This window comes from Pyxicephalus adspersus, chromosome 3 (genome assembly GCF_032062135.1).
Source record: "Pyxicephalus adspersus chromosome 3, UCB_Pads_2.0, whole genome shotgun sequence".
In the NCBI taxonomy this organism is placed as follows: domain Eukaryota; kingdom Metazoa; phylum Chordata; class Amphibia; order Anura; family Pyxicephalidae; genus Pyxicephalus; species Pyxicephalus adspersus.
The window spans coordinates 115,186,941-115,212,257 of NC_092860.1; the positions used below are offsets into that span (position 1 = coordinate 115,186,941).

At 37.5% G+C, this 25,317-nt stretch overlaps 1 protein-coding gene across 1 annotated transcript in view; it reads right to left on the minus strand.

Annotated features, from left to right (window-relative positions):
* Window positions 1-23,941, minus strand: part of VEGFC (vascular endothelial growth factor C) — a 78,882-nt gene extending 54,941 nt beyond the window's left edge. Inside the window, exon 1 of the mRNA XM_072406082.1 lies at window positions 23,457-23,941. Coding sequence (XP_072262183.1) covers window positions 23,457-23,570 — 114 coding nt within the window. The 5' untranslated portion in view covers window positions 23,571-23,941. The remainder of the gene's footprint in view (window positions 1-23,456) is intronic.
* Window positions 23,942-25,317: the final 1,376 nt, after the last annotated feature.

Consider the following 25,317-nt stretch of genomic DNA (forward strand, 5'->3'; position numbering starts at 1 on the left):
CTACTCGTGTGGTCTATCGCTACCACACACCGGTACGCTGCTATTTTTCTTGTCATTTGTGGTACGGCATCTTTCTCATAGGAGCGTGGAAATGGACATTTTTGTTGGCCCTGGTTTATAGTTTGAGGGATGATGCTGTCAGATCAAATGTAAATATTCAGTTAGAAGGACAAATGAATGCAAAAGATTATTGTCAGGATAAAACCAGCAGCATCTGGCAAGCTTGCATACTGCAAAGTACTTTGATGTAATTTGAATGCTTGTACATACATAAAAATATATATATATATATATATATATATATATATATATATATATATATATATACATATATATACACACACACACACACACACACATACATATTGCATACATGTAGTATACATATTATTATTATTGATATTTTAATTAGTCAGTTTTTTAGCACCCAGCACATATGCTGGACACATAAACAGATCACAGTAACTAGAAATTTCATACACTTGTGAGACTAGCAGTCCAATTTTAATGGGGTTCCTCCTAAAGGATGTTCTAGGTACATGAAGAATTCTGATAGGTCTCGAGCTTTACTGGTATTTAAGCTTTCTGAACACATTTACTGCAACTACCGAATAATGTGTGCCCGACAGATTGCCCACCTCATTGTCTAATCAAAGAGCAGTATTTCTTCCACTCTAGCTTAATAGTTAATAGTTAATATATTACAGAATCCAGATGTCTGTTAAGCACCTGTTTAAAATAAATCATCAATGTTCAAGTAAAAAGTCCCATATGTAGCGTCTAAACGTACAATATTGTTCCTGATATTCCTAATATCCATCATTATCACTGTTATTTAAACTATAGGAGCAACTTAGTCATCCAGCCTTGTTGCTGGATTTGCCCGGCGCTGAACAGTGTTCTGTATTCATTAGACAGACCCAACTTTTTCTCCAATGCACTCCAGGTCCTGTACACTAAACTGCATGCTTGTGCACTAAAAAACATCTGTGGAAAGTAATGACCCTTCTCATGTGGAATTCCCAGGCATGTGAAATGTAAAGCGGTACAGTTTGGAGTACAGAGACTGGAGTATGGTGAAAGGTCTGGGTCTACGGCCATAAAAGCACTGACTGGGTTTGGCCAAGATGGGCATTGTGAGGATTGTAATGACTAACAGTACTTGGAGGGCCTGGGGTGGGAATAAGATTCCTATTAAACATAGACTTGAAAACGTACCTTGGATATATTACTTAGAAATCTATCAGTAATACCTAAAAGTATAGTGTATTAATAAGAATGTATAGTTCCTCTCATAAATGACCTTCATGGCAACTGCCTCTTCCTTAAACATAATAATGAAGAGATTGCTTTAAAGTAAATTCATAATAAGTACAACACGAACCAGACATTTACATTAATGAATCCAAGCTACGCCGTACTGACTTATTTGCCATATGTGTACATCCAGAATGAAAGCTCAGTACAGCAAAGAGAAAACTGCCAGAATAGTTCTTTTGTAGAAATGACAGTTCACCTCATTATTCTTACATATGCTATAAGGAGCAACACTTTTTTTGATATTTATAATATACTTCCAAATGCAGAGCCAAAAAGCATACATTTGTTTAAACAACCAATTTAACGTTTCCAAACTATCATTTAAATTTCTAACTCACCAAAATTCGTGAGTCAACAAGAAAAGAAAGGAAAATGTTTGCGGGTCTAATGAGTCCAAATTGTTGCTGCTACATTTGGACTGTAAGGTCAGAATTAGGCTTCACCAACATGAAAGCATGGATCTATTCAACCAGATAAGTGGGTCAGGCTGTTGGTGGTGGAAGATATTGTCTTGGCATACTTTGGGCCCTTTGGTACCAATTGAGCATCATTCAAATGCCAGCTTACTCTATTATGGACCATGTCCATCCCCTTATGATAGCACTTTACACATATTCTGATGACTACATCCAGCAGGATAATATGCCATGTCACAAAGCCTAAATCAACCTTTACTGGTTTCTTCAATGTGACAATTAGTTCACTGTCTGATGTGATGGTACAGGAGAGTCATGGATGTGCAGCTGACAAATCTCTAGCAACTGCATGATGCTATCATTTCAATAAGGACCAAAATCCCTGAGCACCCTGCGGAATCTATGCCATGCAGAATTATGGCAGTTCTGATGACAAAAGGGAGTCCAATCTGGTACTAGCAAGGCCTACTGTATAAAGTGGTTGGTAAGTGTATTTCACAGCTTTAATAAAAACCAAACTATATTTTTAAGTTTTTCTTCATTACTGTTTATGTCCCTTTTGGGAAGTTTTCACCTCAAATCCTGACTTGGTGACCACACAAGGTATTAGATCACCACAATGTGAACAGAAAGTGTGACAGAAACCTAACAGAGGTTCTAATCCTTTCCCACTTTTCCAAATCTCAAACCCAAACAAATGCCAGAGCTGTGGTTCAAAGTAGGTAGTATATTTATTTAAAACATATCTGCTACGATTGTTATGATGATGCACATTCCCCATGTTTGATCCCTATAAATAGTACAGTACAGAAAAATAAAGAATAAAGACTTCATCTGCTCCCCCTCTTCATCTTCATAATTTCTCTTTGTGTGCAGACAGAAAGTTATCAGCTCTGGCAAAATCAACAGCTATTTTGCATATAAAAAACAAGTATGGAAAAACAGCTTCAATGTCTTAGGGTTTATACTTCTCTCTATTACTAACTAGTAGATTATAAGCTCTTCTGGGCAGGTTCCTCTCCTCCTACTGTGTCACTGTCTGTGTCTATCTGTAATTTGCAACCCCTAATTAATGTACAACTCTACATAATATAGTGGCACTATCTAAATGCTGTTTATTTTCATTAAAATTGTTATTATTAATAATAATAATAATATTAATAGTACCATGTTTGTCAGTACAAGCTAAGTTTCAGTGGATTCAAAATAGTACTAAACATTTTCATATGGGATTTCGGGTTGATTTAAAAGCAGTTTCTGCATATCGTCTAACCATGCATTTTATTCTGTGAATCTCACATACCATTGTTTCCCAAAGGATTGCTGTGTATGCCAGGTATGACCTTGCAGTCCACATGTCATATCAGTAATCAAAATCTGTTTGCCCTTATGTCAAAAGTGCTTGCTCTCTGCACCATGCCCTGTAAACTCTAGAGACGATAGTAATATGGAAGTTAGAAGCAGTATGAACAAACATGCCTCAGTCACTTAGATCATGCATTGACTCCATTCTGAAGTCTGATTGAACCACATAACCCTTTGACCGTACCTATTAGATTTATATATTTATGTAATGAGATGCAGTAACACAATTTGATGATTGACTGTTTGTATTGGGATGCCAATCTTGAGGCCAATACTAAATAGATTGCAACTTTAGACCAAATTATTAGTCCTCTTTTTTAAAACCAGAAGATGAGAGTAGAATTATAACAGAAACCTTTGGGGAACATTATTAAATTCTGTTGCACAGTGAGGCAATGTTAAACAGGAGCAATGAGAAAGATTATGAGACATGTTTTTTAAAAGGTTGCAGCCCAAACTTAAAAATTTGTCCAACTTGTCCCAATCTTAGGATGGGTCTGCACGGACGTTTTTAAAAATGCATGCTCCTATTGCATTTATATGCATTTTAATGCACTGTTAGCATTTTAAAGCTTGCCTTTAAAATGCTGGAAAATGCCTATGCCGTGTTTTTTCCTGCGTTTTTAACTCATTTACATTTTAAGTGCTTAAAAATGCGGGAACATTTTCAATTGAAATCAATGGGAGTGTTTACCCTCGTTTTCCTGTGTTTTTGGGCGTTTTCAAACTTTAACCTAGTGTTTTAATTTTTTAAACGTTGCAAGTAACGTTTAAGATAAGGATCATAAACGTGTCTCAAGGAAACGTACTGGTGTACATTAGCCCATTGGAATGCATGGGAATTTCAAACATGGGCTTTAAAAGCCTCAGGTTAAATGTCGGTGAAAACGTCTGTGAAGGATAAGCCTAAGGTAGCACACAATAAACCTGCCCCCGACAACTTCATTGTTTGTCAATTGGTGGTAAAATTCTTTCCTATTATCAGTCTTCCATAGCAATGTTGAACATTTTCTCCTTTTATATGGAGAAGAAATCCTCATGAGTTATCAGATAGGTGGTAAATACTGGCATCCAAACCTCAGAGATAAATGTGCTGGTGGTATTAGAGTTGTGCTGCATGGGTAATGCTGGGTTAGTGGCCACCATCGGTGTACTTCTGAACAGAACCTTACGGAATAGATAACATTTCAAACAACACACTAATTTACTTTGCAAGCAACAGTATTTCTATATTGACAGTATTTATATAGAACACTTGATGGAGTGACTTACAGAGTACATAGCGTAAAGAGAACCATTCACATCAGTCTCTGTGCTCCGCAGGGACTCCCACTATAAGTCCTCACTAAACTACTACTTAAGCTACGTACACACTTCCAATCATTATCGTTGGAAAACGAACGACGAACGATCCTGCACGATATCTACGAACGATCGTATAGCACCGATCCTGCACATAGAGATAACGACACGATCGTTCGTAGATATTGTACACACAATAGATACGATCGTTTGAGCGATAGAGGAACTATGTGCACGACAGGAAAGTGAACGAACGTTCGTTCATTACGCATGCTCAGACCATGGACGATCAACGAACGATCGTACACACGAACGATGGTCAACGATCGTCGTCCAATCCGATCCGCCAGTCCGGTCGTTCGTTTCCAATGACTTTCCTCGTTCGTCGGCGTCGTTGGTTACTTTTTTTACGAAGGATTTTTGCCCAATCGATCGTTCGTTCGTTTTGAACGATAAAAATTGGAAGTGTGTACGCACCTTTACACTGGGCCTGATTTATCAAAGCTCTCCAAGGTTGGAGTGGATACATTTTGATTAGTATAGCTGGGTAATCCAGAAAACCAGTAATGGATCTGGTGCAGGATTAAAAACATTTGCTAACAACTAAATGGCTTTTAAGAAATCTATTTCAGGTTTTCCGTATCACTCAGCTTCACTGATGAAAGTGTATTCTCTTCAGCCTTGGGGAGCTTTAATAAATCAAGGCTGCTAGGTCCAGTTTTGGAGGAAAGCAAATTATTTACCTCCATGTTTTGTTATAGGAGTGGGCTGAACCAGCCACTTGGAGGTAATGTACACAATCGGGGATAAGATACAAACTCAATGTAAATGTGTCCCAGCTGCAATTCAAACGTAGGACCAGAACTCAAGCCAGAATTTTTAACCACAAGGGCTCCCTGAAAAATGATTTACACATAACACATGGAATAATTACACATGCCTCAAATACCAACCCTGAGCAAGTTGGGACCCTGGGAAATGTTATCAATGTCCATTGATATTGTACTTCTGCATTAGGTATGGGGAATTCCGCATGAAGTCCAAGACTGCTAGACTATCAATGGAAGTTTAAGAGTTAGTTCAGTGCTAAAGTTTACATGGCATGACTCCCATTGCTTGTCTGGGGTGTGTAAGAATGAAAAGCAAACCCTTTAACCTGATAGAAAAAAGTATTGTAGATTCTGACACTATAAGTATGTGGTAATCACTACAGAATGACATTTTAATTTAAAGCATTGGTGTTCTTTTGGAAATTCCTGCCATCAACTCATCAGTCAAGTTTATGACTAATACATGGAACATATAGATAATGCATAGCTAAATCTGGAGACCAAATGCACATCATTTTCCAAATATCATGAACAACTACTGTATTATACACGTGTCTTCACTGCAAGTTCTCATATTGAATATTAAATATGAATTCCTTTCAAGATTTTGTGAAGCAAACTTATTTTAGCCAAATGATCAAACCTGAGATTTTAATTTTAAATGCTAGTGACCTGAATCACCATCAGTTTTTTCATAACTATAGATCACTCCAGTACCAGATCCTCTGCACCTAAATGCTAAGAACTTGATTCAACAACCCAACAGCAAAGGACACTAAAGATATTATAGCAATAATAACCAAAACAAGTATTAATATTTTACATAACAAAGTCAAAAACAGTAGAGTTACATTAGAGTGAAATTCCAGGCAAAAAAATATATCTAACGCCTTGTACACGGCTTGTACATGATTTTAAATTTAAACCATTCTTGTAACTTATACTCAATAATTCTAAAATGATCCTGCCAGTTCTCGGTGCCCATGTTGATGACCTCTAGCAGGTTGAAAACAGTATATTGTTACTATTGAATTCCACTTTCATTCAGCATTATCAGCATACCTTTTTCCTTCCAATTTATTGATTATGGCTATAGTGGTCAGTGGGAGAGTAGTATAGTTGTTAAAACTCTGCCCCATCACATGCAACTGTAAGAAAGGGGAATCCAGTGGTCATTTGACCCTGAATAAAACATTCATGAAAAAAGGAGATTTGTCCCATATTTTTTGTTTAGATGAATTGAGTTTAATTATTATAAGTAGTGGTACACAGTATTTATATAGCGCTGGCATATTACACAGCACTTTACAAAGCCCATAGTCATATCACTAGCTGTCCCTCAAGGGGGCTCACAATCAAATGTCCCTACCTCAGTCAAATGTCTTTAATACAGTATGAGGTCAACTTTGGGGGTAAGCCAATAAACCTAACTGCATGTTTACTGTGCAAATACATTGCAAGACTTTAAATCTAATTTACATCAACTTTAGCTGTGAATCAAAAATCCAACAAATATAAAACACCCAGGAGACCGAAGAACACAGTGGCAACCTTTTGACTTACCTTGATCTTCTCATTTTGAACACTTGGAACATTCTGGGAATGCTTATAACAGATTGACAGTGAAATATATTCCCTTGGTGGTTCCCTATCAATCTTAAGGGTAGTCATTGGACCTCAGTACTGCAATCTCCTGTGTCTGAGCTTCTGACATCTGTTTCTGTAATGGTGTTGCATGCATAGTTTACAACCAATATCTCTTGGATACAGGGGGTTATAAACCTGAATATTATAATTTATTCCTGAAGAAGCAGCTACAGTGCTGCAAAATGCGTCGAATGAAAAAAACGTTTTCCCCCTCTATTGAATTATTTACTCAAGGGATATCCTTTAGGGAGGTGATTTTGTATTATTGATTCACAGTAAGATTTTGATCAATTTACCCTGTGAAAAATATCGCGCCATTACCTGTTTTTACCAATTGTTGTATATAAAATTTTGGTTTAAAATAAAATTTGCTGTTTTTAATTATGTAGCCTTTTGAAAGTCCCACTTTCTAAATCACATTTAGCCACAAATTATCATTTGAGAAAAGTGGGTCAAAATGATGTGTGTTAAAGTCCAGCACTAAGTCAGAATCATGCAGATGGATTAAAAAAAAAAACACACCAATAAACACAATAATGTATTACCCTTTGGAATAATTAGTACAATTCGGAATTAGGATTTTATGATTATTATGTCATAATACAGAATGTATTCTTTTACTGGAAGGGACAAAAGATACAAGAATTAATACAAAGCACATAGTTGCAGCCAAAATAACAACAGGATCCTCAAAGAAAGATGACAATAACTCACAAAGGGCTGACAGGGGTGCATAGGGGAGTGATAGTATTGTCTTTCAAAGGTTATTTTTTGTATTTAATGGGACTACCCTACTGGTCCATACTTGCTTTCTTACATAGTAAGCAGACCCATAATCAATGTAAACGACTCTGCTCTCTAACATCTCTCTGTTTTTCTGATTGCACTTTGTTAAGCTTGATTAACAAACATTTGTGAAGGATTTGCTTGAATGCCAGGCGAGTAATAAGAAAAGCAAGGAGCAGAGTGTTCCGTACCCCCTGAAGTGTTGGGTGTTCACGAAAAGTGACCCTCTCAATAATTGAAAAAATCCATCTTGTTAAATCCATTTATTTTTTTATGGCCCCATTCTGACCCTGCTGGATGCACACTGGATGAAGCCAAACAAGGCTGGCTACAGAGGCAGCAAGGAAAAAGTTAAGATCTCCGAAGAGTCTTCATAATTTAAAACAGGCCCGAAGAGGATTCATATCTTTGACATCCAGAGGGCTGTCACATCACCATGTGATATTAGTTTTGGTTGAATTAATACATGTACAATACACAATATGTTTTGTTGTATTTGTTAACATTGCAACCAAATTTCATCTAATAACTTAATTGTTTTAGCAAGATTTCAGACCACTGGAAATGTATGTCTGCTATGCTCTGTTTTTTTCCATGCATATATTTTTATATGGTAACTAACTGTAGAAGTGGGGACTTTTTGTCATAAATCATGTACAAACTACTGATGTAATAACATAGAATGCAGACAGTCAAGTTTCCAATAAAACAATCTGTAATGGGGATTACACCCCTAACAACTATAGTCACATGGCTATTGTCACAGGTGAAGAGAACTTTTACTGCACCAATGAAGAACTGGGCATCAAACTCTTAGATAAACTGAGCCCTACTAGTTACTTGTAAGAGCAATAAACTGTACAAACTTAAATTCCATCTAAAAGTAAAGAAAACAACAGTTTACAATTCCAGCCTAAAGGGTTTACATGGAAAGTCTAGAAATAAAGAGCAGTTCCACTCAATTACAGAACAATCCTGTAAAAACTTTAAGTAAACTATTAATAGTACCACTAATCTCAGTTCTGTGTAATTCCCTGCACAGTAACACACACATCTCTATACATCATCAGTAGAAATATACATCCATAGCATCACCTATCATATGCTTGTGTAAGTTTGAATGTGATACATTGGCAAGAGGTTTCAACTGGGTTCACCAGTGAGTTTGTCCATGGTCGAAAGACTTATAGAGAGCAATAATATCTAAAAGTAAAAAAAAAACAGACCTACTTAATGGTTATTTTGCACTCATTGTATACATTTTAGGCCTTTATTTTATTTCTGGCTACATTTCCCATCACAGCAAAAAAAAAAAATGTAATAATTCTTTTGGATTGGTCCCCAAGTGACATTTTTCATATTGTTAATCTACAGCAGCTTGCTCTATTACCTGCCAATGCAAAGTTTTGTCACTGAGATTTGTCTTGCTTCATATGTGGGAAAAATTTAAGTATGCTTGCACACAACTATTTGTTATGCTGCAATAAAAGTCATGCCAAGGTGATATAAAATGCCACATGTGAAATTTAATATTAGGATTTTTGAGTAGGCCTCAGAAGGCATAGTATGTTATTACTATTAACTATACAACTAGAGCAGATAATAATCATTTTCAATCTGCAATATAAACTAACCAGCTTAGTTTCACTTTAAGGAATTAGAAGTAAATACAGAAGCTATTAAATGCTGTCATTTCATGGTCTATTAAGTTTTATTTTACCAGGTATTCTAAAAAAAGAATCAACTGCATTGGCATGATAGGAAAGGATATGCAAGGGCATTTAAAAGAATCTGTCACCAGACAATTCAACAATGTATTCTACAAGTTATTTGTAAAAGCCTTTCTTGTGTAGACATCTAAAGGCCCTGAGACTGCTGCTAAGCTCTGCCATCTTGAATGGAAATCAATCCTGTTAATGGAAACAGGGGTTCACAAATTTTGGATTTGCTTTTTGTACTGGACCCAAGGATCACCAGGAACAATAGTGAGGTTAATCTCTTCAGTGGAGGCACAAAGAACAATAAAAGCTTTATAGGAGTTTGACACTTTCACATTCTATCCAAAACCTAAAAAAAAGTTTTGGATTTACTTGTACAATCCCTTTTAAGGGTTTTGCTCAAAGAAGTTTGGAAGTTTTCATGCACATCAATATATACATGTGCATTTTATGCTTGATATAACTTTTTTCAGTCAAAAGGTTTAGCAAATGAGGCCATTAAAACCCCCTTCCCCCAATACACAAACACACAAAAACACTGCAAATATTCCAGTGCTGTCACATGGGGGTGGGGGAGAGAATTCCTAGCCTTGTGTAAGTCCTGAACAAATCATGCTTGTGCAGGGCTTTTTTACCCTTTAGCCAAGGCAACCCACCATATTATATTGGTGAGCTAATAAAAAACAGTTTTTTTTTTACTTTTTGGGTTGTTTTAAGCCTATATATAAATTTAGAACATTATTGACACCTTTCACAATTGTTGTGAGAAATATAGGCAAAATAGGCAGAGCAAAGTTTCTTTTAAAGGGCCATGCCAACTTACAGTAATATTCTAATGTTAGGGGAAGACTAATGGTCTTGGATACTTGAACAGTAAGCTGCGGAACATGTAACAGAGCAGCGGACCATTTCTCCCGTATGGATCGCAGACTCACTCTGACACGCGGCTCCCTACTTATGCACAGCCCGAAGTCCGTGAAATTAGTGGTCTGTGACGTCCAAAAGGTTGGCAACCACTGTTCTAGTGGTCATGGCTAGCGTGTAGACCTAAGTAGGGAGATCTGACCAACAGAGCCTCAAGAATTTGTTAGCAGTTTATTTTTCTATCATCTACCAAAATATAATTTTGAGGTGTAACTATTTAAAGTCTGTTGACATTTCTTTTATTTTAGAAGTCAGGTTCTTTTTTGGATGCTTTAGCAATAATCCCACAATACAAACTATTTGGCACTTCACCACATTTGTCGTCATACAGTTGGTTTAGCTGTCTCTCTTTTAGACTGTAACACATTTCTCACAGTACATGACCACTTCCTCTTATACTTCATAAATCTCAGCACGGTCACTGAAACTTGGCCCACTTACTTTGAGTCTGCTATAGTGATCTTGTATTCTAATTCCTCAGTGACTAAAGTACGGTACAGTAGCTGTTTGTCTCTGTTTACCTAAGCCTGCTTTTCACCATGGCAAAGTAAATGTACTTAAAAGGGTTAGAAAAATGTAAGTAAAAGCACACAAAAGTTGCAGATTTTAGTTAGCAGATACAGGTAACAGTGCTCATTTAATAAAGATACAAGTATGCATTTTAACCTATTGCATTAAACAAGGAAACTGCTTTGAAAATAAAGAGTAACTCTATGCAAAATTAAAAGATCAGCTTTAGTTAAGCTTGTGTCAAGCAGAAGAAATGGCCAACAGCCTACTTACAGTGGTAGATGTATTCTTTACATGGTCCCTAGTCAAGGATATTACCCTCTCCCCCCTATTAAACTGATGCCCAAACACCTATTCATGTAAGGGTAATTTACTAAAGGCGCTTGGCAATGTTTCTGTTACAAAGCAAAAACTCACTTTGCAAAAGGAAGTCAATTCCTTTATCAGTAGCCCTGGTAGGTCTGTCTCTTTACACAGGGGCATTGCAAATAATGTTCTCTCTTACAATAGGATCGACCATTTATACTGGTTTTCTACATAATTTTACAACATCTGCAGTTATATGGTGGTACTGACAACTGTGGAGATAAACCATCATATTAACCACCTCAAGATACAGTGCAAAAGTGAAACATGGAGTATTATGCTGAAAAAGCCTTTCAGGTGAAACATAACAGTCAGGCACAAAATACAATCTAAGTCCTGAATTGCATCGGTAGTGCATTTTTGCATTTTTGTTTACTGGAATTCAATACTAGAAAGTAAGGAAAATCTTTTTTTACTGGGTATCTCTAAGTGTGAAAAATTGCCTGTATGTTGGTTATATAACATTATGCTGGATGAGAATTTAATCATTCTTAATGTTGTACTATTTATTGGTTACCTCCCATACTACCCATTCTCTCCTTTTCATTTTATAAGCACTAGGCTTAGTCCACACAGGATTCATATTCTAGGTAAAATCTGCTTGCTTGATTTACTCATTGCCTTCCTATACCCCTTTGAAATATCTTTTGAAAGATCTATCCATCACAGTTCCCAGTAGTGTTAAGAATAGAATATAGAATAGAATAGAATGCTAGAATAGAATGCTAGAATTTGGAACCTTACTCCTTCTGTCATAGCCATGATAATTTAATACTCCAGCAACATTACTAACAATATAAAAAAAATGAAATTTAGAACTGTAGAAGCACTATCATCTGTAGTGGGATCTCAACAATGAAACTCATGGACTTCACCAATAGTTTTTGGATAACATGAAAACTTCATCTACCACAAACTGTCATATCAGTTTGTCATTTTACGACAATTTTGTAATATAGAAACGTGGACAAGCAACTCCAGTTCCAACCTTATCCTTTAGGAAACAACTGTGACCAGCTAAAACTTCAACTCCAAAAAACTATATACATACCACCCAATCCTTTTTAAAATTGGCAGTAATTTTCTAATGTCTTTAGCTACCTTGAGGTTAGCTTTTTACTATGTTGTGTGGGTAAAGAAAAATGGAAATGAGTGGGGTATGGAAATTACATAATTTATAATTCACAGCTGGGAAATCTTGCTTAATCACATTCACTATACAATCGTAAAATAAAGTTTAGGTTGAGTAAGGATTTATGTACTTCTAAATTGAAGCTTTTATTAGTACAATAAAACTGTTAAAATATATTACAATCTGATTGTACAATATCCATTTACTTTAGAAATTATCAAGTAGGGTATGTGCATATTTATTCAGATATAAATGAAATGCTTATTAACGTACACGCTTAATCAACATAATTCTTGCTGTAAGGTACTGTAAGGAATCTGTGCAATCAGATTGTATACAACTATTAGAATTAGAATGGTGCCAAAGGTATGCTGTTGCTGTTTGTTCTGCAACTAAAGACTAAAACTGTAATTCCTGTTTCTATTTTATTCAAAAAAGCAATCAAAAGGGAACACTATTCAACACCTAAAAGACCCTCAAATAGTCATCTTCTGTCTCGGGTAGTGTCACATGGAACTTTTAAAATTACTTAGACCATGTTCTTTTGTCCTGCAACATCATTACATGATCCAGGAGAAAGTGTCCACAGCCTTGGTCAGGTTCTGTGGCCAGGGACCCGTCGGAGTTATGGGGCCATGTCAGCTCAGTAAAGGGAAAATATGGAAAGCACTTTCTATGGCTTTCCAAGTTCAGCATCCTACAACTGTCAGCTATATCAAAGATAAGGACCGGGGCAGCACAAATGGAGAGACGTGGGTTGGATGATCCTTGCATTCCATCAGACAGGAAATGAGGATGGCTCAGTATATCTGCTGCAGCTTCTAACCCTTGTTATGTGAAAGTCACAGCATGCAACAAAAAAGGGACTACTCACTTTTTAGCACAGGTGAGAACTATCTACCAGCATGCAAACACTAAGGAAAAGCTGGAGTTCAGCTTTGAGGAGGCCAGTTGAAGGAGAGAAAACATGTTCTTTTGTAAAAAGTTGGAAAACCCATTTAAAATTTTTTACTATTTTCTAATGGGGCATAAAAGTAGATGATGTGGATTTATGTATCATGTTTAAATTACAACCGCAAACCACAGGTTGAATAAATTGGCACGCAGGTATCTCTTTCTTTTTGTCCAAAACATCTGCTATTTGTCAGCTGAATAGATAAAGGCTGTTGGAGACGGTTCTGTAACCTCTATTTTATCAGAGATTCTTGTGATGGTAACCAGATATTATTAACCCATTGAATATATGTTTTAAGGACTTTCAGTTTGCTAGTCTATAATCAAAATTGATATCTTACATTGCATATGTGATGCCGGTTTGCTTTATGATACCTTGTGTACGGTTATTCCTATGAAACCAATCTCTGGGGTGCTGTCGTATCTGTTAGCTACAGAAGGTATTAGTTGGATATGTAATAAAGTCACAGCCACAAAATGCTACAGTAGAGGAACTACTAAATGTATACTAGCATCAAAAAATCATTAAACAATATGGATGGGTCTATTCCTGATACATAGGCAATTTGAATTCACAGTCGTAAATATAAGAAAAAAAACACTGCTTAGCCTGGTGGAGAGTACAGGTCATAATGCCAATAACATGGTACTTTATAGTGATTATTATTGTTTTATTGCAAAGAGGAAGATTAAGAAAAAGCAGCCCAAAAATCCAACAGCAGCTTATAGACATTCTCTATAAGGGCAATACTTCTTGAATAGGCCAAAATAGTCAGGATGGTCAGTCCACAAATGCCATATCATCTAGTTACCCCCAATGGTACTTACAAGTTTGCCAGCACAGTAGTTTGTTTTACTCTTTTCTCTGTGAACAAGAACTGGAAAAATATCCAAATCACATTTTGTTGAGTTTATAGGAGAGAATGTGAAAACAAATCTCCCTGAGAAAAAGATGGCATGAAAAAACACCTACAGCAATTTAAAAAAATTGAGTTAGGGAGCACTTTAAGGCAGTGGTCCCCAACCTTTTGGAGCTCATGGACCACTAAATGTATGAACTACAGGTTTTCCCTGTTTTAAAATCAAGACTTTTACAATTAAAATCATCTCCAACCTTACCAAACCCAGTCATATTTTAAGCATACAGACTTATCCCCTTCCAAATAAGATAAAGACCTAACAGTGGGAATGCTGAATTGCATCCACAGACAGCAGTGCAACCCAGACATTTCTTGCACTAAAGAAATGCTTACCACCTCATGCTTCTTGCTTGCTTGTGAAGGAGGACCTCAAGAACATCAAAGAAGGCCACAAGCAAGCAATTATTGTCATCAGACACTCAAATACTTGTTCCAATTAAAGGAAACAGTACAAGCTGAAAAATGTATACTTAAGCCAAGTTTCTTAGAAGCATGGCAAGTAAGAGTGCTCTGTGCCAGTAAATACACCCTGCACAGTCATCAATATCATTAATACTTAATATTCACATTCACCTAGACAAAATTCCGGTCCCACCACTATTAACATTTAGAACATCAGTTTGTACATATTGTAGCTGGAAGTTATGTATTAATTTCCCTCTACATTAAATACTGTACAGTAACAGTTTAGTTTTATTTGGACAACACATGTCCAAGATCCATTATCTTCAAATTAGCTGTTAGATCTGTGAGCTACTGAAAAAAAACTGATGTATTTTACAGTATGGATAGTTTAGAATAGTAATGAGCTGTGCAAAGATGAGCATTGCACAATTTGCTTTGGAAAGGACAATGATAGAGCGATGGAAAGGCTCCAAAGAGGTGGAATAACCAGCAGATGGCACTACTGCTATGAGAGCCGGATTTATCTTGTCTTGTCTAGTCTATGGAGTTTGAACACGTTTCACGTTGAATAGTACTGAGTAACATCCAAATCATAATAAACTATGCCAGGAATTTGTCTTAGATCAGAAACAAAACATAAAAAACAGCACCAGAAGACAGAACAAAATAGCTCAAGTAAAAATAAAAAAAGCCTGTCACCAGCAAAGAAATTAATTTAAGTAAACCTGTCCTGCTGGAAATACAGGAGTTAAGTGAGATCTGAACATCTTTTTCAGGACAGTAATATGATTCCCCTCATTTTTAATGACAAGTAGTTTTTAGGAAAAGCAGTTTTCTTGGCTAAAAAAAGCATTTCATTGGACCTTTACCCAGAAGCTCCTTAAGTTTCAAAAGGTGCGATCAGGCTGGGCTTTATTGCAAAGTGGGCCAAACGATGTCCCTTCTGCAGTAAGCATTCTTACCTGCCTGATCGCTCTCTTCATCTGGGATTGCTAGCACATGCTGGGTTCCCCTACGATTGCCGGGACATAAAGAACTCCTGCATGCTTGTGCGGGAGTTATGTCATCCCAGCCCAACCACTCAAGATGGACGAAATAGGGTGGATGATGAAGGGGCCTGCAACAGAATGGGGACAGATGAGTATAAACCTGGTTAATTTTAACTTTAAAAGAAAAAAAAAGCAATTCCAGCTGCTATATTCACCTTTTGCAGGTTCATTACTCCAGAAAGATGACCCTGCTCTTCTTCTGGCCTGAATGACGCTCAACTTTACATTGCATCAAGGCTCCACTACCCCCCTTCTTGGACTTATAGGAAAATGCTGATGAGAATGTGGAGCTCCGCTGTGTGGCATTTAAGAAGTGGTGGTTGAAGTTGCTAATTTTAAGTATTATCAGTAAATTACATTTGTAATTTAAGAGGCATAGGCTGCCATTACTGGCCTCTGTCTGAAAAAATTAGTTTTTTGGCTGTTGTAATTTGCCATTACTTTCTGAGTTACTGCCAAGTATGCTGTTAAGGAAAGTTATACAAAGTTTGAAGCTTAATATGCATACATGTTCTGGGCCCATAAATCATGGTATTGAAGTAAAATAGCCATCATGGCAGCCAGGCAGCTAGCATTTTCTAAAGGAAAGTTAGGAAACAGTAACTGCGGATAATTTTTTTTCAAGACACGCAGAAAGGTAATAAAACATTTACACTATGCTGAACAAGTATGTAAAGTTTTCAGACACACAAATTAGCTTTGGAACAACTTCTACACAGTTTTCTACAGTGTCTGAAAAAAAAAAAAAAAAAAAAGATAAAAGTGAAAAGTGAAAAATGTGAAAACTGCTGAATGTTCACTGCTGATTGCTCACCCGTAGCAGCATGAAAGTAAAAAGTGAAATGAAAGAAAAAAAGAATCAATGCATAGGCCTAATCTGTTCTACTATTCCATGTCATGATGTACACTCTAATTTGACATTGATGAAGACAGTAGCCAATTCATTTTTCATGTTGTAAACCAATTACTTGTTAATACCTCCAAATGTAAACCTCAAACCAATCTCATTATAGGATGCATTTATGTATATCTCAAACCAGCCTCATTGCAGAATACATGTTATGCAAATCTCAACCAAATCTCCTCATAGGATACATTTTGTGCTTTCTCGCTTTTTTTATATGATGAAGTAATACAGGGATATCCAAATACAAACTGAATATTACATTCATTCCTAGCAGTACCTTGCATCATGATTGGGAAGATGATCTGTTGAAAAGTTTTGGCCAAGTATTCCCAGAAATTGCTGAATTCTGATTGTGCAAAGATATTACTTGGCACAAACTAGGCACATAAATTAGGTGCTTCCAATTTTCTAATTATTCTAAAATTGGATGGTGAAGCTATGTTATCAGGTGGTTTAAAAGTCAACAAAAGAACATTAGATCCGAGCATTTTTATGCTTTAAATTTACAAAAATTCTAAAACAACTACAAGGATGTCTGCAGCAAGATAAATAGGCCCCCTAAAAAACTGGATATGCAGACATTTGCGGTTGCTGTTGTAATCCAAAGGAAACAATTGGCTAGAGTCTCCTATTTTCAAACCTGATCTGGAAAAATGGCCAGAACATTATAGGGCTTAGCAGCTAATCCCCTACTACCTGTCTGTTTTTGTAGGTACCACTTCCTTTTATTATAGATCACTCCGGATTTACAATGTACTATATACAGTGAAAATACCCTGAGCCACCCATGCTATGATGTTTGTAAAGTGCTTGTAAATCCTAACAATGTATACTGTCCAGTGAGCCCATAACTTTATGTATACTCTGCCTTTCCATATCCATAATTACTTTTGTTGCATCTTGTGTAGTAGAGATCATGTTCATATTTGCTCTAGCTTGAGTTTGCACCCAAACACGTTATCAAATGGCAAATACAGAGAAGATTGTTGTTTATTTTGCAAATGGTGGATGTCAGAGGCAATACTGTCGATATTACTCACCATCCAATAGGAACACTGGCCATCATGTGGTTTTCCAAAGTAAATTGAGGGCAGCATTGCTTTCTGCTGGTGGTTGTTATGGGCATTGCCACTTAATATTGGAAACAACACCCACTATTCACATTAGAAGCCCAGCTCCCGGGGGGCTAATAAGTACACAACCAGTATGATTCCCATTGACTGGTGGTCAGTTGGGCTGACTCTTTTTTTAGAAGTGGGTTGCCATCAATTATTATTATCCAGTATATATATAGTTCCACCACACTTTACAAAGTCTATAGCCATGTCACTAGTTCTCCCTCCAAGAGGTTCTCAATCTAATGTCCCTACCATAGTCATATGTCATTAACACAGGCTAAGAGCGATTTGGGTGGGGGAGCCAATTAATCTAACTGCATGTTTTGGAATGTGGGAGGAAACCCATGCAAACACAGGGCAGATAGTGTCCTGGCTGAGATTTGAACCCAGGACCTAGCACTAAAAAGTTCTGCAAAGGCCAAAGTGCTTGCCTCTGAGCCACCATCCGTCCCAGCTATTCATTTTAAAGTTTATTTGATAGGTATTGGCTCAGTGTACACAAAAGATCGGAAACATTATTGGAGGAAGAGATACAGTCTTAAAAAAAAAGCCTGTTTCAATTTTATTTTATGTTTAATCAACCTAAAACTTTTCTATTTTCCCTTACTTTCTCTCTTACTGAAAATGGTCACCAGGACAGAGATAGTATATAAGCATATATAGAGTGCCCTCCGACGCTAATCTAATTTAACCTTTGACCAAAAACCTTAATGATGTATGAAGATCAAACATCACATCATTTGGAATTGTCACTAAACTTAGAGAAGAGTCTGATTGTTTGCTTTTACCTCTTACCAACCCTAATAAATCAGCTGAATCAGTCATATGTAATGAATAGATTAGAGCTAGATAAACATTTCTCCACTGCACCTGTTCAATAAATAATAACCTAAAGGGATAGCAATGACATAGTAATTATAATGCAATAAAAAAATCTAATCTGCTAATCTGACAATACATTGCCAAAAATGTTTTCTGTTCACATCACTAAATTTATTTCGAGCAATGCTAATGTAGTAATCTATAGCAGCCAAACAGATTGAACCTGCCATCAATGAAGCAGAGCTGGAACAATGAAAAGTGGTTGCTGAATTGTTGCTGCGGGTCATTACCCTTAGTACATTCGCTCTCTGGCTCACTAAACATTGTGCTGTTAGTTAAAACTGACTTTTAGCTACAACTCCATAATGAAAGACAATTGCTGGTTACAATTGTATTCAGACTCAGATCTGACTTTTGTCTCCTAATTATTCCTTACATTGTTCCTGTCATTCCTTTCCTGCCAACTATTTTACAGCTCCTGGACAATTTCCTCAATGGCTTGATTTCCTTTATTCTCCAAGGAAAATAAAAGGAGACAACCCTGTACTGGACACCAGTTGGCACTCCCATTTGTGTTGAAGTCATTCTGGAGTAGAGATAGAGGAAAGACATGCATTTCATTTCAGGGTTATAAAGTGAAGTGTCAGCAAGACACGAGTGTAAAATGAAAAGGGATTTCACATTCGCTGAAAACCTTAAGAGCCGTTTTGTTTTTGCATGTAAAATGATTAATCTGAGATGATAATCATACGAAAGCTTGAAAACGCCAAATGACACATAAACCCATAGCACTGGAGATTAGGGATGCTTGGATCTGCCAAGAATATAAAGAAAAGTTGCTAAATGTCAAATTGCTTTTTTTGGAAGAGGACTGTAAGCATTACCAAAAATGTGAACAGGGGTCAGAAGACTTGGAATAATCCTCCGGTTTGGTTGTACTATATTGTAAGCATTCTAATCTCAGTTTATTCAAATTTCCACTGCTAAAATGCGCGCGTTCCTGCAGCCTAACACACAAAAAAGCATGATTTAAGCAACCGGTTCAGTCTGACAGCTCCACAGGCCACCCTTCAAACTGTCACTTTACTATTTTGCTCCTGGCTAGTTACACATGAAATGTTTGGAATGGGAGAATGGAGTCATCTGTTTGTAAATAGAAAGTGGAAGAGTTTCTGCTACATCCACCAGATGATACATTCTATTGTTTGTAGGTCCACAAAGCAATCATAGTGTAACAGTATATTCAGATGTTTTACAGCAACATTTCCCTAAATATACTCATGGAAATAAGATAACCTTTATACAATGTGGTAGATTTTATCCATAATACATGACGATTTCACGTCTATGCTTTACATTAAAATGTTGCTGACAGGTCTAATTTGTATTTGTTTTTTGTACATACAGTATTTATAAACTGTAATTTACTATATAGCATTTTACAAAGTACATAAAACATTACCACTAGTGCCTGCACTCCCATAGCTGTACCACACTTATGCACACACTTTGAATGCATTAGGAGGAAGCTAATAAACTTACAAGATGTCAGGGCCTTAAATATAAAGACATGGCCCCAGAGGAGTATATTGGATAATGAGGTGTGAATACTACTGAATACTTACATTTTGGTGGGAAAGTAAACATCCAATCATAAAGTCCTCCATTTACACAGGGCTGTCAGTTTGGTCCTAATGGCATTATTATCCGAAACAACAAGATACACACTTCCTGCCCACCCTATCACAGTTTTCCTCATTGCAGGTAATGTTGTCCACTTTGATGATCTGTTCTGTTTGGTTTTCAGACTTTTCAAAGCCCAGCCTGTTGGGCAGTGTTGCCCACTTTGTGGGTGGTCATTGGTTCTATTTTATTTATGGTGCTTGAGTCTTGCGCTACTAAGATTGTTGGTTATACAAGGGCCACATTCAAAACTTTTACACATTCATGTGTCTGGTGTTTCATTTATTTTATTAGATGCCTATTTCATGCATTTTGGGGTGGGTCGAGTACAATTCCATGTTTTTGGACTAAAAAGAAAACTGATAAAACCAAGTAGAGAACTTACAAACTCCATGAAGTTCATGCAACAGAACATTAGCAGCCTCCACAGCACACAAAGAAGACCTAGAACTGTCAAAAGGTACATGAATACACCTTCTAGTGCCTTGTACTGTACTATAACTGGTGACAGGTGCACTGTAAGCAACCAAAAGGCAGTCAAGCTCAGTTTTGGATAGTAGAGAAGTATAGAACATCTGCAAAGAGTTTATTGCTGTACCCCTACTGTGAAAACTGAATCTACCTTGATAGAAAAGCTTACTGTTAGGGGTTGCCAACTAAGGTGGGACTTTCTATTAGTTTTGATAGTTTTTTTTTCTTTTTTAGTGTGTGTTAGCATGACAAAAATGAGAGGCAAACTGCAATGTCCTGGCAGACCACAAAAAAACCTGGCATAGTTTTGAAACATTCTCTACTCCATCATAAAACCACTCTACTCCACTCTATAACTACCTTAGATGGACAGACTTCTCACCAGGAACTGTGAGTGATTAGGTTTACTCATCTTTGTAGTGATCACAGAACAACCGGACCTGCAGGTACTTTTGAGCTGACTTTGGTGACAGGTGATTGCAGCACATTTCTTTTCTAGGAACTGTTAAACGTGTGGATTTCATGCTCCAATACAGATACACCATTCCTCACAGTGCCGCAGAAACAGACAGACATGGATTTCTGTCTCTTACTTTTATTTATTTGTATAGTAAAACAGGGTACCATATATATGGAATGACCGCCATAGTACAATGCATCTGACTTGGGCAAATTACAAGGGGCAAGTGCAAATAAAAAAAAAACCTAATTGGTTTAGAGATCAGGTGTCAACCCCAAAGCTTAGATTGGTTGAATCATAATAAATATCAGGCCAAGTGTGGGTGGATGAAGGTTGCCCCCTAAATCTCATAACCGACTGACATATACATCCTTAACAATATCATTAGACCATGCCAGATACAGCCATCCAACTGTCATCTATGAAAAGATTTCACCCATTTGGTTTGATGATGTCTTTTAAAGTCATTAAATACCTCCAAAGATAAGAAATGCCTAATTGAAGGGTGCCAGTCATGTATGGTTTACAAATATCTTCCAGGAAGAACATGGTTACAAAAAGTACATCAGACCCAAGACATTGTCCGAAAACTTTGCCAGTCACGATAAAACCGCTGACACAAATGAGGAAGTCACAAAAAAAAGCAAATGTGCATATTTCAGCGCGCTATGAGTTAGCAGCACTTTGGAACTCAAGGTCTTTCAGACATTATACATGAAAGAGACAAATAATTGCATCAGACAAACATAGCATTTCTATACATTAACTATGTTACAAAGACTAGACATTTGGGAGACTTGCCCACATAAACACAACTGTTTCAGTGACAATGTGCAATCTGACTGATTAGGAGACTTCTCGAAATTCCACTATTCTTACATACAAATTCCCCACAGCATATGCAATGTACCATGAACTAATAAAACTTCCCCAGATCTTATCAAACCCAACAGTGACATTACAACAAAACACTAAAGCAATATATAGACAATCAAACAAAATGCTGCAATATATAAGGAGAAACTGTAAATTTGTTCCTTAATGCACAAATATTCTTATTTTTATTTATTACACTAAAGCTAAACCTTTTCAATATATTTAGATATTTTGGCAAGAGTTTTGTACAGCAACATCAAAGCAAGGTTAAATAAGCTGACCTTACTAAAAGTCAATAGCAAAATGCGCAGAGAGATCAAAAAAGAGGTAAACATTAAGAGAACAATCTGTAATCCAAATTTCTAGCTACTGGACAGTAGAGTAAATAGCCCTTATCTACCCATGTCTGTGTTTATCTAATAGTAATTAAGAATAACAACTTCACTTAGCTCTAAATGGGAACCACCAAGTACCATCCCCTACATCCATACATACACTACCTACCTAAAGACTTATCTACCATTCCCCATGCCATCTCAATGTAGTCTGTTTTGCTGACTAATCAATCTCAAGTCACAAAGTTCTCCAAAACATAAAAGTTTTGTAGGTTATAGAAACAAATTGTCTCTGAAAGCCTGGAGTGAGTGAAAACACGTGCTGGTCCAGTGGAAGGAATTCCTAGGATGTCATAAAATGTGTGTTAACCTGTTAGCTGCTGCACATATACAGACGTGACTAGAATGTAGGAATACATTTCATATATTGCAACCCCTACTTAACGTACAGCGCTGGGTAATATGTTGGCGCTATATAAATCCTGTTTATTAATAATAATAATCAGGACACTTGCAAAGCTAGCCCATTAATTCTGCACTTCTCTGGGGCTTTTCTAATTGCCAGTGGGGTAAAAAGTCAAGGTGATGTTGCACTGGCAGCAAAGCTCCTTGTATAATAAATCAAAATAAAAAATCCTAATTATACAAATAACATACAAATGTATAAACAGGGCACATAGGCTTTACTTGTTCACCTATTTGTTAAAGTGGTAAAAATGTTCATCATTATTAGTGATCACTTTTATATTTACCTGTTCACCCTACCTATTGGGTACTGATCAGCTTTATCACCACCATTGCCAGGTATTGCCAAAGGAAGAATAGTGATCAGTGCTGTTACACCACTCTTACTGCTGATCACTAAGTGCCCATAAGGAGCTGCAATACAAATAGTAATGAGTGGCTGGAACAAGTATCGATCAGTATTCCATTCACTGATCATTCTAGAATCGGTTCATAATTATATAAATAAATGGCTATAAAAAGTCCTCATGGGGTATAAGTCATGCCAGGTCTACCTGCTGTTACATTGGCTGCCCCTGGTGCTTTGATACTCCGCACAGGACAACATTAGCACATATGTGATCAATAAACTAATAGATTGGTTACTTATAGGTTATGGATCCCAAATCCCCTTACCTTGAAGCCCCCAAAGTCCGGCTCGTCGTAATAGCCCTGTCCTGACTCATAAGCTGTGTCACCCTGGATCAAAACTGTGTAAAGAAAGAGTAGCGCTACTTCCAGCAAGTGCATTTTCCAGTCCGGGCTATGCTCCGATGCTTGTGGCAGACACGGTCCAGTAAAGCCTCCCTCAGTCCAGCAAGCCCCCCAACATCAGCCACTTCCAAGTAAGTTGTCTCAGAAAACTGGTCATCCGACAGGATTGCTGCGCCCAGCAGAGAGTAATGCCAGCATGGGGAGATGGGAAGGAGAAATGGGCTAAGAATGAAGTGTCAGCTTATAGGGCACAGGATGCCCAGGGGGAGGTGCAGCTCTGCCAGGCATAAGGAGATATCAATGGAGAATAGAGAGAATCCAGGCTGTAGTGTGCAGTAATAGCAGGGATGGCAGGTCTAATGCAGAGTGTGAGAAGGGAAAGCACTCACACAATAATTCCTCCCTCCTTCTCATCCTCTGATTGTAGTGTGTAGTCTCTCCTCCTCCTTCTGCTCAGCCCTCCTTCTTGTCACTGGTATGGAGGCAGTTCTACACCAAAGATATCTTACTACAATTCCAATGATTGAACATCTCTGCATCCCACAGACCTGTCCCTGATTTCCAGGACAAGGATGGGGGATTTCCCTCTGGGAATGGCTATGCCTATTGTACAGAAACCACCAACAAATCCTTATTGATAGCTGATTGATATTGATTAGTGAATCCTTTGTTTGCTATGGCTATGTTTGCATTGTTGTTTGTCCCAAGTGGTATTGCTCAACAAAGTTTGAAATAAAAGGTGAGAACAAGACCGAATGGGTCAGTTTTTGACAGGCGGCATCATTACTGTGTTTGGGCGCACATTGTAGTGTCCAGGAGCAGTTTTTCACCCCTGCCACCTCTACAGTAATATGTGAGCAGCTTTTTAGGCTCCAAAAATTCCCAAAAACATTGCTTACCAAAGTAAGTTTTCAAGCATTTTTGGGACCCTCTATTTTTAAAGCTTAACATTTTTTTTTTATCTGCTCACATTATAGACTGTGAAAGAGGCATACGGTGGTAGGGGCAGCAAAACTTCTGCTGGATGCATTTTACTATTTTATTTTGCTTTAAAGCACACTGAAGAAGATCCAATCTTCTACAATTCTAACCAACCTTATCTGTGGCTTTTCGTAGCTGTGGGACACCAGCAACTCTTGCCTGAAAACTATAGCCGAGGGCTTGGGAGACCTTGGAGCTGCAAATTTTGCTGACGCATAACAAGGATATGGACACCTGGCAGCAAAAGAAGAGTCTTTTAACATTGCATAGGCGGTTTGTAGTGGTCACTGTAAGAAATGTGCTTAGAACTTTGATGTTTAATGTCAGAAAGAAAGCCAGGAGCAAAGGTAGGTCAGGTTAACCAGAAAGGGGACCATGTGTACATGTAGATTTAGGTTTCCTGTGTACCTGGTTCTCTTGCTTGCAAGCCTGATCTGCCACTTGCACCTGGCTTCCTTTGGTATTTTGCCATGCACACCTTTGCACATGGCTCGTTTGCTGAACAACCAGGTGCATTTGCAGGTTCTGACTCAACTAGCAGAGCAGTTAGGTGCAAGAGTAGTCCAGGCTAGCCAGAAGCTGGGACATATGTAGGTTCAGGCGCCATATGCACCTTGCACACTTGCTGGCAAATTTATTCTGTCACACCTGGCTCACTTTGCTGTTTTCCATGCAAATTTTCACACTAGCCAGGTGCAGGCTTAACTAGCATGGGAGTCAGGCGTCAGGGCAAAGACGGCTTCCTAAAAAGAGACCCGGGTGCACGTGTAGGTTCAGTCTCAATGTGCACCTAGCTCCCTTG